Source organism: Equus asinus, chromosome 4, assembly GCF_041296235.1.
Source record: "Equus asinus isolate D_3611 breed Donkey chromosome 4, EquAss-T2T_v2, whole genome shotgun sequence".
In the NCBI taxonomy this organism is placed as follows: domain Eukaryota; kingdom Metazoa; phylum Chordata; class Mammalia; order Perissodactyla; family Equidae; genus Equus; species Equus asinus.
In genome coordinates this window covers 98,632,529-98,647,316 of record NC_091793.1, presented here as the reverse complement: position 1 = coordinate 98,647,316, position 14,788 = coordinate 98,632,529, and the positions used below count along the sequence as shown (strand labels likewise).

General features: G+C 40.2%; 1 protein-coding gene across 8 annotated transcripts in view; it reads left to right on the top strand.

Moving 5' to 3' along the window:
* Positions 1–12,295, top strand: part of ACVR1 (activin A receptor type 1) — a 122,548-nt gene extending 110,253 nt beyond the window's left edge. For all 8 annotated transcript variants that reach the window (XM_044768886.2, XM_044768885.2, XM_070507809.1 and 5 more), the window contains 2 exons: positions 10,157–10,287; positions 11,081–12,295. In XM_044768886.2, the coding sequence (XP_044624821.1) occupies positions 10,157–10,287; positions 11,081–11,215 (266 nt within the window). In that variant the 3' untranslated portion in view covers positions 11,216–12,295. The remainder of the gene's footprint in view (positions 1–10,156; positions 10,288–11,080) is intronic.
* Positions 12,296–14,788: the final 2,493 nt, after the last annotated feature.

Sequence of the window (14,788 nt, the reverse complement as noted above, 5' to 3'; positions counted from 1 at the left end):
GATGAAAGCCAAACTTGGCAAAAACTTGGGATCTGAGGCTTTGTAAGAACTCATGTTGCAAACTAGTTCCCTGTGTTATGGGCATAAACCCAATTGGCCTTTAAAGATCAGCTGTGATTAATAGCAGTCAGTGTGAAATTGGAGTCATCAGGTTAAAATTTAGCATCACAAATGGTAGTTTGCTTGATCTGTCCTGTGTTCAACATTACTTTTGATTAAATCATGAAGGATAGAGGAAGAGAGAATATTTCGGTTGTTTTTTGATTGATCCCCCCCTTACATCATCATTTAGATTATTTTCTAGTTCCTAACACTTTGTGGTTGAGCTTTTGTTCTGGGGTGTATGTCATGTCTCCTTTGAAATCCGCTGCTGTCCCTTGGCAATGACTAATTTGCTGTTTCCCCCTTCTCTTTACTCCTTCTTCTTGCATTAATATTCATGTGCTCACATGCACACAAACACACACACACAGAAATGTTTATTGAAACTTAAACTTGATGTGTTTATTGCTGCTTGCAAACCTATTTTATTAATATTAACATTTTAATCATTGCTCCCCCAAAACAGAAGAAATGAGTAGAAAGAAAAATAAGAGAAATTGTGCCTTTACATTGCAATGTTCTTGTTTCTTTCCACTTCTGTAAGCCTCCACGTATCTATTTTTTGACGTAGTTGTAATCATGGTATAGATACAATTCTGTATCATCTTTTTCGTTTGTGTGTGTTTTTAATGTTAAATAGTCTGTTTTTATTTTAAGTGGTCACATGATATTTTGTTAACTTACTATTTCCATATTATTAGATCTCCTGTCTCCTCCATTTGGGGCTTATAGTAGACATCTTTGTTCATAAAACTTTTTCATTTGGGGAATTAATTCTTAATCTGAAAAGGAGTAGATTTAACAGGTCAGGGAGTTTGGGTGTTTTTACGCCTTGACACATATTGCCAAATTGCTTTCCATGAGAGTCGTACGAATTTACAATATCCCCTCACCCCAGGGTGTGATGTACCTATTTCGCTGTCTTACCAGCTTTAAGAACTGTCATTAAAAGAATATATTTTTTTGAAATTATTGCATATAAAATGTACCTCATTTAAATATATGAATATCTTATCTTAGGAAGGTCATTACAGTTATGCGTCCTTTGAGTTTCTGAGCCCATTATAAAAATTGATGACCAGATAGTTCTCCTGGAGCAATATGATCCTCAAGTGAACCATGAGTATAAAAATATGTTGCATTTTGTATTTTCATTGGAATTTTACATTTATTTGCTATTACCAATAAACTCCATGCTGTTTCTGTACAGGAAATGAGAGTTAAGTCTATTCTCGCAGCTGAAAATTTCTGAAGTGTCTTTTGGAATTTACTTTTTGTGTTTGGTTTGACACTGAATCTGGAATTGGTAGGAAAGAAAACAGTTTTCTCACCTTTCCTTTGTGAATTTTCTATATGAACTTAAGGCAGGGGTTCTTACACTGGAGCGCATGTGAGAATCACGTAGAAACGCAGAGTGCTGGGCCCAACCCCAGAGTTTCTGATTTAGTAGGTCTAGAGCTGGACCGAGAATCTCCTTTTCTTAGAGAGCCCCAGGTGATGCTGACACTGCCGGGTCAGGGACCATACTCTTGAGATGTCATGTTCAAATGGGGTATGTTCACTCAGTCTCACCTAGACCAGGAAATAAAGACTGCCCCAGGATGTGACAGAGCCTGTCCAAGCAGGATGTCCATGACTTGTGTCCTCATGTGTCAGGTGAAACTTGCTCTATCTTCAAAGCTTAAAAAGGGGTCCACTTCTCCTTGAAGAGTCTGGTATCTAGGCCTCGCCCTTTCTTTTTAGATTTTGACTACTTCTCTGGCGGTATTCTTTCTTCTCCTCCTCCTTTTATAGCTCTGCAGACAAATTTGTTTCTGGTTACCTAAGTTCAGTGCGCTGTGAGGAAAGAACTTTATAGGATTCTGTAGATAAGTGGGTACATCATAACCGTGGGCTCGTGCCGTTTAGCTGTGGTCTGGTCAGAAACCTTCCCTAGCCCCTTCCAGGTATCCTGCAGCTGTTCCCTCTTGAGTTCAGAAGTCCTTTCTCTGGAGCCTTAGCCCTCGTGTTATACCTTGTTTGGATCCCTGAATGCAGAAAGTCCATAGTTGGGTTGCTCTGATACTGTGGTCATCTGCTTAAGGATTTGAAAACTAAATAAAATAATCTTCACTGTCCATCCTCCAGCACATCTTTGACTATAGCATCATCTGAGCAGCACGAGCCTGTGTTACCTTCATGGGGCTCGCAGTCTACTGTCTATTTTAATAGACACACAGTTTTCATCGTGATTTAAATGTCATATAAATTTGTCATTTATGTGACAGGCACACCTCACTATCATCAATAACCCAGTTATCTTAAAAGTACCTGGAGATTAGAACATGTGGTACCAAGGTCCCCATCAGAATACGCACCAGAATTTTTGAAAAGGCAGCGGACCCAGATGGAACAGGGAAACACATTTAGAAGACAGGACAGACATGTTCCTTTATCGTGTTTGGTTGCCGCACACCTTGTTGTGATGTATTCTCTTTTTTTTTTTTTTTTGAGGAAGATTGGCCCTGAGCTAACATATGTGCCCATCTTGCTCTATTTTATACGTAGGACGCCTGCCACAGCATGGCTTGATAAGCAGTGCATAGGTCTGCACCCAGGGTCCGAACTGGTGAACCCCGGGCTGCTGAAACAGAATACTTGAACTTAACCAGTATGCGACAGGGCAGGCCCCTGTGACGTGTTTCTTTGCTTGCTGTGGCTCTCCTCGGGCCATTACACTGCACATAGAAGTCCTTTGTGACAGGTGGCACCGTCTCTGCAGCTGTGCAGTGCTTCTCCTGGGCCCGCCAGAGGCAACGAAATGTAATTGTTAATATCTCAGGCTCTGAAATCGTACTCTCTGACTCGATCACTTAGAACAATTTCATCATCCAAAAAATATTGATAGTAATAGTATTTAAAGAGTTCTGATGATTAAGTGAGATAATGTATGTAAAGCATCTAGTGCGTGTCTGGCTCTAGTAAGCGATGCATATCACAGCCATGGGTGTTGTTTCCATTCCATTCAAAATGAGTGATGGAGGCCACTCGTGTGCTTGCAGATCTCAGTTGCCTTTCCCCCCGCATCGTTATGCTGACCCTTCACCCTGAGTCTAAATACGTTTCCCTTGTCGCTGCCTGTAAGAGGGCTGTGTGGACTCGCTCTTGTTTCACTGTTACTGGCTTTATTTTGTGATGGAATCCAGTGTTAAAATGTGTCAAGAAGTATTCATTTCTCATAGAAAAATCCTTGCTGGCCAGGCTGCATCTTGTGGGGTGGGGACTAGGAAATACTTGTTAGAATAAGCTTATGTTTGGCACACATACTTTGGAAAACTCCTTCTAATTAATCCTTGGGCTTGCCAGAGAACTGCCTGTGCTTCCGTTCCTAAGCACAATGGGTTGTGTACAGAAACCATGACAACTCTTATTTTCTTCAAGTTAATATCCACCGTGTTTCACGATTTTAGTTCACTACTCTAGTGTATGCTAAGGTTTGAACAAAGAGAAAAATCATCATATTTGGGAAAATTTTTTCGTATTCATTAAAGTGATTTCTTTCCATTTTTTAAAAAAGGCTTTAGGTAAGTGGCTGGGGGCAGGAATATAGAGGTGGAACAGGAGGGGAGGATTTTTGTCCCACTGATTCCTGGAATTTCATGTCCCTAATGTAGAGATCCAGACCAAAGTAAGGCACAGTCGACTGACCTCATGGTAAAGTCACCTGAAGCTAGCAGAATTTTATTGGATGCTGTTCACTGCTTATAGTCTCTTTTCCTTGACACCCCTTTAAGAGCAGCCCTCCATTAAGACAAATAACAGTATCTTAAACCTTGTAACAGGCCCACCATTCAGTGAATGATACATTCTTCTTCTCATGAGACCTCCACAGCTGCCAAATGTTTGGAACTCTTGTGGGGCTTCTCTCTCTAGGTTTTGGGGGTATGCCAGGTCTCAGGCATCTTGTCCATAGCTTAACTTAGAGCATGGCTGTGCATCTCTCCTGGGGCTTTTGCCCTCTCCTCTGATAACTGTAGCGTTAATAAATGTTTTTAGTAGGGTCTGACGCCACAGCAATCTATGAACAATTTACTTTGGCTGTGTTACATTGATGAGAAGCCCAATAATAGAAATTACTTTTATAATTTTAACAGATTTCTGAAAATGTGGTTAGTCTTGACTTTGAGTGATGTGCATGGTTCCATATGCCCATGAATGGCGGTGGGGATGGAGGGATGAGGTCATAGCTGCCACACAGGTACTTTACTTAGCAGGGAACAGAGCCATCCTTCCAACTTAATTCCAATTTCCAAAAGGAGTACCTGCCATGGGGTAAGGCAGGGCTTCCCAGCAAGTGTACTCTGTTGGGTTACAGGAATGCCTGAGGTACTGATTCTCTTAAATCTCAGGCAATGAGGCAGGGCCAAGGAGGACCAGAACCCCCTGAGCTCTCGTCACCTCTGCTGGGAGGAACCTCATCCGTTTATCCACTAATTGTTACTGATGTGGTCCATGACATGAAAAAATGTTTTAAAGTCCTCCTCTGAGAAATGTTAAGCGAAGTAACACAAAAATGGGATACACCTTGTTGAGTCCTGTCTCCCCAGGAAGAATGCCTTTCTTCCCAAGATTTATTCATATACATACTACCTTTATGATTTTTTCCATAACCAAATGCCACTTGTACCATTATTTTCCTTTAAGTTGGCTAACCTTTTGTAAACTTAATTTTCTTTTAAAGGGAAATTAACATCACTACTGGAAATGGGAAAACCAGTATCACGTGGCATAAAGTAGAAGATAACTATACAAATAAATATGCAGTTGATAAGATGGAAGTTTTGTCCATGAACCACATCACATTTTCTCACATGCCACCCCTGAAGGAAACACTATATTAACTGAATAGTCCTCTCCGAAGTCAAATGTGAACCATTCTCTCTAATCCTCTCTAACATAGGTTTACTTGTAATGTTCTAAACCCTGAAGGATTTCAGAATTTCCGTAGGAGTTAACTGTTAACAGTAGCTCTTTGTGTGGATGTAGATGCCAGGGATTCTATTCTCCTAACCTGTTTCCTGGATATCAGATGTGATGACCTAAGTTGGAGGACAGTGATGAGAGATAGCGTAACGTGAAGTGAGCACGCTGTGACATGAGATTGATGCAGAGAAAGGTATATTCATTATGTCACTGTTGGCTTGTTGGGAAGAATTCTAGAATATGAACAGGGAATGAGGTTCTAGTTTAGCTTTGCCATTAATTAGCTGTGAACTTGGAAAAATAAGTTTTCCTGTGTGGTCCTCAGTTTCTTCTTCCAAAGGAAACTAAGGCTGTGATCTACATGATTCTAACATCCCATCGATGTCTCTTCACCTCACCTTCAGATTATTCAGAGTGTAGCCAGGACCACAATCCCTTATTGCAACTGAGCTTTGAAACCCAAAAAACACTTTTATAACTTATTTGTCAGAACTCACTTAGCAGTCAGACCTGATCTGAACTGACATGAGTCTATTTATATCCTTTATTTATCCCATTTTGTGTGACTGTTCATATATTTTGCTGCAGAAGTGTGTTTGGCTGTGGGGTGTTCCTCAGACTCTGCTAGTGTGTCACATAAAATATGGTGTGTGCCACTTAGTACTTTTGTAAAATGTTAAAAAATTTCCAAATTCTGCAAACACATCTAACCCCAAGGGGTTTGGATAAAGGATTGTGTACACATAATTAATACTCAACTAATTTGTATTTAGTGTCTATAACATGAAAGGTATTCTGTCAGGCTCTGGGGAAAAGTTGGGCAAAAAAAAGAGAAATATATAGTTTAAAGGTGTTGACATTTTAGTTGAACAGACAAGTTATTATAAATTAATAGATTAAGCCATTATGGCTGAGGTATACAGGGAGGTGACTTGAGTATAAAGTAGACACTGAACTTTGTCTAGGGGCCTGCAGTTGTGGCAGCAAGGTGGGTCGGTCTTCTTAGAAGAGAGAAAGCATGAACTGAGTTGTAAATGAGATGAATAGGACCTCTCGGTTGGACAAACTTGGGAGGATATGCAAGTGGGAAAGAGAAATAAAATCAGACAAGGATGACGATTGGGATCCCAGGCGAAAGGAAGAGCTGTAGGAAGTGGTAAAGGTGCCATATTGAAGGAACAGCAAGTAATTCCAGTGTTGCTGATGGCCAGGTATGTGAAGGAGGACAGTGGTGGGGAATGGGGTTACTGGGGAATGAGCATGATCCATGGGTACCACAGATGGATGGAATACACGAAGAAGGGACATAATGAGCTTTTCCTCCCTTTTTTCCTAAAGATCTTAAGGAGGCAGTAGGATATGGTGGAGGGCTACAGGGGAGGACTTGAAGCAGAGAGACCCGTAAGTCCCAGATGCAACTGTCAAGAGGGGAGAAGACTGGGGCCCTAGTTGAGGCATTGGTGGGGAAGATTACAAGGAAGCCCTTGTTTCTGGAGACTTGCATTTTAGAAAGACCACTCTGGCGTGTCATGCTTTTTGAAGCACTATCTAGGGCATTCTTGCTGATCTGCATGCCAGCTCTGTGATGCATACTTTAAAGGTGTTGGAACTAAGGCATGGCAACTAAGGGGTTTACTCAGAGTCATGCAGCAAATTAATGGTAGAGATATTGGTTGGTAAAGATACATTTGCCCCAGAGAAAACTTTCAATTAGACATATACCTAGGAAAGAATGATTGTATAAATCAGATACACATGCCAAAAGTTGTGGGGGAGTAAGTTATGAATAATTTATTTGATTTCTTTCTCGTGGCCCTTTGAGTCACACCAGCCTGCTTACATAGAAAGCAAGGCCTGGCTCAGACCATCCTTCCACTATTTGAGAGCTCCTCTTCCGCTGCATTCCTGTATCCTTTGTTGTTTGTACCACTCATTTGGCACTCGAAGTACTTTGTATTTTTAGTCACTTTTCCTGAATTCATGCTGTCATCCTTGCTGGCTCACGATCTGGCAGTTGCTCATTGGGTGCTGTCTTTAAAGGACTTCGAGTTCACTTTTTTGCCTGGCCACCCAGATTGCTTGTCGCTTTCTGTCAGAGATGAGGAGCAGTTGTTAAGTATAGTAACTTCCTACCTTGATAACGCAAGTCATTTCACAGCCTAGCCGCGACATCCCACTCTTCCCACCACCACGTGCACTTGATTTCAGCCATGGGGAACTTCCCTCCATCTCTCCAGTATGTGAGGGTCATTTGTAACTCCTTGTCTTTGCTCTGTATCTCCCAACTCTGTCAGGAATGCCTCTTCTCCTTGGTGTTTTCTCTTCTGCATCCTCTTCTCTGCCTTACAAACTCCTTATCTATGTCCACTCAAGCCCTAGCTCCTGGAAAGCTTACTTAGGCTTCTTGGCACCCAGTTCATATCTGGTACTTCACCAACCACACAGATGTTTTCTTCTCTGAGACCTGATGAGTACCACGTCCCTCACCCCTTCTCCCTGTCCCTACCTCTAAGGCTAGTTTGTAATGTATTTATTTTTTCTTATCTCCCTTTCCCATTATTCTGCTCCTCATTACCAACATCCCATTTTTTTCATTTTTGTATCTCTAGTGCCAAGCACAACCTCTGGTATGCTCAGTTTAAGGGATCAAATGGTTATTGAGTAAATTTAGGAACCAACAAGTAAAAATACAGTGAGAATTTCTAACCTATCTTTGCCTTTCAAGATATAGAGTAAGTAGTGAGGTGAAAAACATTCTTGAGGTTCTTTTAAACAAGATTTCTATTATCTAAGGGAAAAAGAAAGGGGCTTGTTCTCATCTTCCACTAGATTTTGAGTTCCTTGAAAATCAAGAGCATGTCTTATACTTTCATCATCCTCAATATTTAACAGTGTTCCACACATAGTAGGTATGTAATGTACTTTATGTTGATTGAAATAATTGGTTTCCTTGACCAGAGGGATTTCCATATGACTGCTGGAGTTTAATCCCCGATTTATTTTATTCTGGAAAAGCATAACTTGTGTCAGATGGAAACAATCAACAATTGGCTGATGGTTGAAGAAAGAGAGGCATGACTGGTTCCAGGTGTAATCAATTAAATGGTTTTTCCTTTTAAACGTGATTCCTTTTAAAACACGGGACATCTAATAAGATTAAAATATGGGCAAATAAACACAAGAGAAAACTCCATCTTTGTATAGTGCAATGTACTGTTCAGTATCCCCAGATCCTATGTTTTAAAAATCCAGCCATGTTTTCTTTTGCATTTATAGAAAAATCAAAAAATCCAATGTAGTATTACTGTTGACAATCATATAACCCTTCCTGAGCTAGCCAGGCAAATTACCCCAAATAGCTGGCTATTGCGCTAGATTTTTAAAGAGTTAAACCAAGCTACTAAAACTATTCTTTCAGAAAAATTGAGAGGTGGCAGAGGGCACATCTCTTCCTGTTTCCTATAAATTCATGTGGCCCTTGAAAAGGTATAAATTATCTTGCAGGTTCATGCCCAGTTGTATTTTATGTGGTGTCTCTTAGTACTGAAAAGGATTAAAATATTTTTGCTTGAATGCTTCCTGAGATCGTTAACAAGAGAAGTAGGGTGGGCCTCAGTGTTGGGTGTCTCACGTTGTCTTCTGAGAGCAGTGGTCTCTGCCTAATATGAGCTGTTGATGATTTGCTTGGAAAGGTTTTAATCCATCAACTAATACATGTTACAGGTGCAGTTATACAATGTGGAGAAGTTATTTAGACTAGAATAGCAACTAGAAATTTTTAAAATAAAATTTAGACTATGTTCTACTTTTAAAATAAACTTAGTTGAATGTGAAGTTTTGAAAAAGATCTATAGTATTTCTTTAACGTATGCTCCTTATCATGGCTAATTTTGTATATGTTTGTATTTATATGGGATTTTTAAGAATGGGTTCTCACTCTTAATTTCTTTGATAAATGAAATGGGGATTGAAGCTTTTCAGATGGCTAGTAGGAACTATGAAAACTTAACTACAACTTTCCTCACGGCCTCCTCTCATCTCCCCCAACAAGCTGTTAGCTGTTTAGGAATAGAAGAAAGTTACATGGAGGAAGGAAGGAGGATGTCAAGCTGAGTAATCCACTGTCCTCATTGTTGAAGCCTTTGATGATGAAAGGGAAAGAACAGATTTTCTTGGTTTCCTCTCTATAAGGGAAAGAATCAGTTTTCTAATTTCAAATGATGAAGTTTTAAGTTTCTCTATTTGTGGAATTATTCTTTGTGAAAAGTAAGGAACTGATGTAATTTTGGTGAGAAAAAAGGTGTTTAAGGCATTGGAAACCATGCAGGGGCAGAAGCTGAAATTAGCCACTTTCATATTTGCTTGGGAGTAAGGGAAGAGTTCATTCTTTTTAACCATCTTCTGCCTTCCCAAATGTATCCTCCTCTACATTTTATTTTCTGCCTTCAATCTGAGAGTAAATAATAGAGCCATCAAACAGACAGCTGCATCTAGCAGAGGGGACTCAGTGCGTGTAGAATGAATGAATGAGGAAGTGACTATTTCATACTACGTTATCTGCATCCTCTCAGTGGGAGGGATTATTTTATATTAATGGTTGTTTCCCCCTAATCATTTTATAACAAAAAGGGGTATTTTGATGATGCTCTTGGATTATTTGTTTGCCTCTAGCTCTAGTTTGTGAACAAGTTTTTATTTTTATTTATGGTCTGAAAACACTAGATTCATGGACCTTCTTTCTCGTCTCCTTTTGATCACCAAACGAATTTCTGTTATGGGTCTCCTGTGCCATATTGGGCATTATGCAGTTGTTTATAGACGCTCTTACAGAGTTTTGTTAATAATTGTAATTATATGAGAAGTAGTCACATTTTCTTCTAACATTCGTTCTTCCTCCAGTTCTCTGCAGGGCTTCTATGTAATGTCCTGTTCTGTTTTTTTTAAGACCTACTTGTAGCTTTCAGAATCACCTTGCAATGTGAGGAAGGTGATCACTACTTTTTCCTGTCACATTATAACCTGTGACACCCATCAATAAAACCCTGGGGGAACCCTACTCTCTTGTTAACACAATTCTTGTTCTTGTGTGCAGGTATTGTGGAAGATTATAAGCCACCATTCTATGACGTGGTTCCCAATGACCCGAGTTTTGAAGATATGAGGAAGGTGGTCTGTGTAGATCAACAGAGGCCGAACATACCCAACAGATGGTTCTCAGACCCGGTAAGAATGTCACTTTCCTAGTTTTAGAGCTATCCTCGCTTGTTTATTTACTTGTTCTTGAGTTTCAACTGGTATTGTTCTTGAGTGATCTGCTTTATCTATTGCTTTCTCTCTCTATTTTATGTAGAAGGGTCTTAAACCCAGCTGGGTAGGTTCAGAAAATGGTCTCTTTCTTGGAAGAGCCATATCTGATAGATCTTGCTAGTGAATGACAGTAGTCACAGGAATTTCTACTACTGAGTAGCTCCAGAAATTGGGAGACTCCTTACTCTGCTGGAGGCCCTATGACTGCAGTTTCATATGTAAATCAAGAGGCTGTGAGTGATGCTTTTAACCTCTTTTCCATCTCTGTGTACCTGAAATTACAAACATAAGCTGTTCAACACTGAAGATCCTTATTGCTGCTCTTGAGTAGTAGCTAATCTAAGACATTGAGAAATGACCCTTTCTACAAATTTCAGTATTAACTCTGGATTAGGATAATAATGGGTTACACAGGATAAATATGGGTGCTTTTAGCATCAAGAGGTCTAGCCTGGCCTATGTAATTTACCAGATAACATCAGTTGGAAGCATTAGGAGTGCAGAGGACAGAGTTCATGAAATACAAGAGTGGCTTCTTTATCAGTGGCTAAGGCCTTGATTATTTGTTTAAAGAAGATGGCGATACCACCACTTTAACTTGACAAGACCTGCAGAGTTCTACAAAATGGTTGACATGACATCTGCCCAGCTTCTGGGGCCACTAAAAAAGCCACTTATTCACTGTGGTGTTTGTTCTTTCTCTCCTCAGACATTAACCTCTCTGGCCAAGCTGATGAAAGAATGCTGGTATCAAAATCCGTCCGCGAGACTCACAGCTCTGCGTATCAAAAAGACTTTGACCAAAATTGATAATTCCCTAGACAAATTGAAAACTGACTGTTGACATTGTCATGGAGTCAAGAAGGAAGATTTGATATTGCTGTTGTCCAGCTGGGACCTAATGCTGGCCTGACTGGTTGTCAGAACAGAATCCATCTGTCTCCCTCCCCAGAGGCTGCTTTGACAAGGCAGACATCTTACCCAGCCATGTGTTGGGGAGACACCAAAACCACCCTAACCTCGCTCAATGACTGTGAACTGGGCATTTCACGAACTGTTCACTGCAGAGACTAATGTTGGACAGACACTGTTGCAAAGGTAGGGAACTGGAGGAACACAGAGAAATCCTAAAAGAGATCTGGGCATTAAGACAGTGGCTTTGCATATCTTTCACAGCTCTCCTAGACACTCCCCACGGGAAACTCAAGGAGGTGGTGAATTTTTAATCAGCAATATTGCCTGTGCTTCTCTTCTTTATTGCACTAGGAATTCTTTGCATTCCTTACTTGCACTGTTACTCTTAATTTTGAAGACCCAACTTGCCAAACGTTGGCTGCGTACTCCACTGGTCTGTCTTCGGATAATAGGAATTCAATTTGGCAAAACAAAATGTAATGTCAGACTTTGCTGCATTTTACACATGTGCTGATGTTTACAATGATGCTGAACATTAGGAATTGTTTATACACAACTTTGCAAATTATTTATTACTTGTGCACTTAGCAGTTTTTACAAAACTGCTTCGTGCATATGTTAAAGCTTATTTTTATGTGGTCTTATGATTTTATTACCGAAATGTTTTTAACACTATACTCTGAAATGGACATTTTCTTTTATTATCAGTTAAATTCACATTTTAAGTGCTTCACATTTGTATGTGTGTAGACTGTAACTCTTTTTCAGTTCATATGCAAAACGTATTTAGCCATTACCCACGTGACACCACTGAATATATTACTGATTTAGAAGCAAAGATTTCAGTAGAATTTTAGTCCTGAACGCTGTGGGGAAAATGCATTTTCTTCGGAATTATCCATTACGTGCATTTAAACTCTGCCAGAAAAAAATAACTATTTTGTTTTAATCTACTTTTTGTATTTAGTAGTTATTTGTATAAATTAAATAAAATGTTTTCAAGTCAAAAGTGAATTTTTTTCAACATATGAAAAGATGTACATAATATAAAGCATTTTCTTATGGGAACAATGGAAGCACAAAAGTAATCTTAAATCGAATTGGCTTTTCAGTCTTAGTAATAAACTCGAGGGTTCTAGGAGGATGTCTTCCAGCTTGAATTTGGTATCAGAAAATTTTAATTTTGTTCCTTTTTTTAGCTGTGATTTTATTTTTTTCTTGGTTGGTTTCCCCAACTTCGAAGTGAGGGTAACAGCCCTGTCTGACCTGCCTTCCTCACAGCGGGGTTGGGGTTATAAATGGGAAGAAGAATGTCAAAGCATTTTGCTTAGCATAAGGTCCTGTGTGAGTGGAAGGCGGTCTTCTGCATCTCACCTTGCTGCTTGGGGAAGATCCTTGTTGGCCTTTTTCACTTCTTGTGTTCAACAGAATTGAAAAGGTAGGGTTGAGAGTAGCCCAATAAGAGGTGTGAAAATTCTGGAATGTTCACCAGAGGTAAGTTAGTAATACATTTACTTGGAGGTTATATGTCAAAAGTCTCATTTAACTTTTTAAAAAACTTGTGGTAAAGTACATATAACATAAAATTTACCATCTTAACCATTAAAATGTACAGTTTAGTGATATTAAGTATATTCATCTTGTTGTGCTGCCATCTCTACCACAGAACTGTTTTCATCTTGCAGAACTGAAACCCTGTACCTATTAAACAGTAGCTCTGCATTCCTTACTGCCCCAGTCCCTGGCAACCATAATTCTACTTTCCGTCTGTGAGTTTGACTACTCTAAGTACCGCATGTCAGTGGAATCATACAGTATTTGTCCTTTTGTGAGACTGGCTTATTCACTTAGCATAACGTCCTCAAGCTTCATCCCTGTTATAGCATATATCAGAATTTCCTTCCTTTTTATGGCTGATAATATTCCATTGTATGTATATACAACATTTTGTTTATCCATTCATTTATTGATGGACCCTTGGGTTGCTTCCACCTTTTTGGTTATTGTGAATAACGCTGCCATGAATGTAGTGTATAAATGTCTCCTTGGGTCCTTGCTTTCAATTCTTTTGGCTGTATACCCAAGGGTGGAATGGAGTCACAGTTAACTTTTGTTGAAGTATTACCTATATATATAGAAGTCTACAGCTTGAAGCACTTCTATAAGTTTTTATAAATTGGTTGCACCCATGAAAATAGCACCCAGATCAAGAAGCAGAACATTGACTTCTCTAGAGTGACGTCAGCATCATGGCAGCGAGAGTCGTTCCTTTTTTCCCTCCCCTTTAACTTACAGCTAATTGGACATCCATAACTGAACAAAACTGCCTCCTCACATTACACCAGGACATATGGGTGATTTCTACCCACCTGTGTACCTGAAGGTAGGTGGATAGGGCCTCAGCGGGGGCTGCAGAACTAAGGGAGTTGGTGGTCTGCTCCTGCCCCACTTGCTGTGATCAGGAAAACAAGATCCTGGAGAATGCCAAACTGGGTGGACACTCAGGGAAGATAGAGATTTTGTAGAGGTCCAGCCAACCTGACAGGAGATCCCAGCACACCATCAGAGTGTGATAGAGATGAGTTTGAAGGCACAGGAAAAGGGAACCCCCTCCCCACCGCAAGGCACCCTCCCTCCCCAGGGTGACAGTGCAAAGCACAGTGGATACTTCTCTGCCACAGGAAGTGGAAGTGATGAGTGACAGACTGCCTGGCTGCTTGTGTTGCAGCTGGAGGGACCCATTTCTCACAGCAGCACCTGGATTACTGAGGAGACATCTTTGTAACTCAAGGAGGGAGAGGAAAGGAAGGGAGGCAGACAAGAATACCAAAGGGCATTGAAGGAACACGTTTCTTGCTGTCTGCTTTGGGATTTCAGCAGGAGGTCTGCCTATGGGCCTCTGGGAGTACCCTACTTGAGAACTGTCCTGTTGGGTTGCAGGCATCCCCAAACCCCCAAGTGCTAAGCCCACACCTCCCCACAGGATGCTTTCAGCTTTTTCAGTGCTCTCAAGAGCAGCCCTGAGAGCCAGCCCTGGTGGGAGAAACCAAAACTTGAGCTATAGTGCCACCTTCTGGAACACAAAAGAAGGGTTTCTAATTCTCAGTCTGCTGAACTGTAACAGCCAAAGTAAACAAATCCTTCGCTAAGGAAAGTGTTTTCTACTTCAAATGTGAAAGCAGAGGCACATATCTTAAAACACTGAAAAAAAGCAAGGAAATATGGTATTACAAAAAGAAAATGATAGTTCTCCGGCAACTGAACTCAGAGACTCAGAATATTGTGATTTGATAAAGAATTCAAAGTAACTGTTATGAAGAAATTCAGTGATCTCCAAGAAAGGCATTCCAGTGAACTCAGGGATAAATTTAATAAACGCAAGGAGTTCTTTGCAAAAGAGATCAAAATTTTAAAAGTGAACCAAATTCTGGAGCTGAAGAATTAAATGAATGAGATGAAGAATGCATTAGAGAGCATGGGAACAGGGTGGATCATAGGAGAA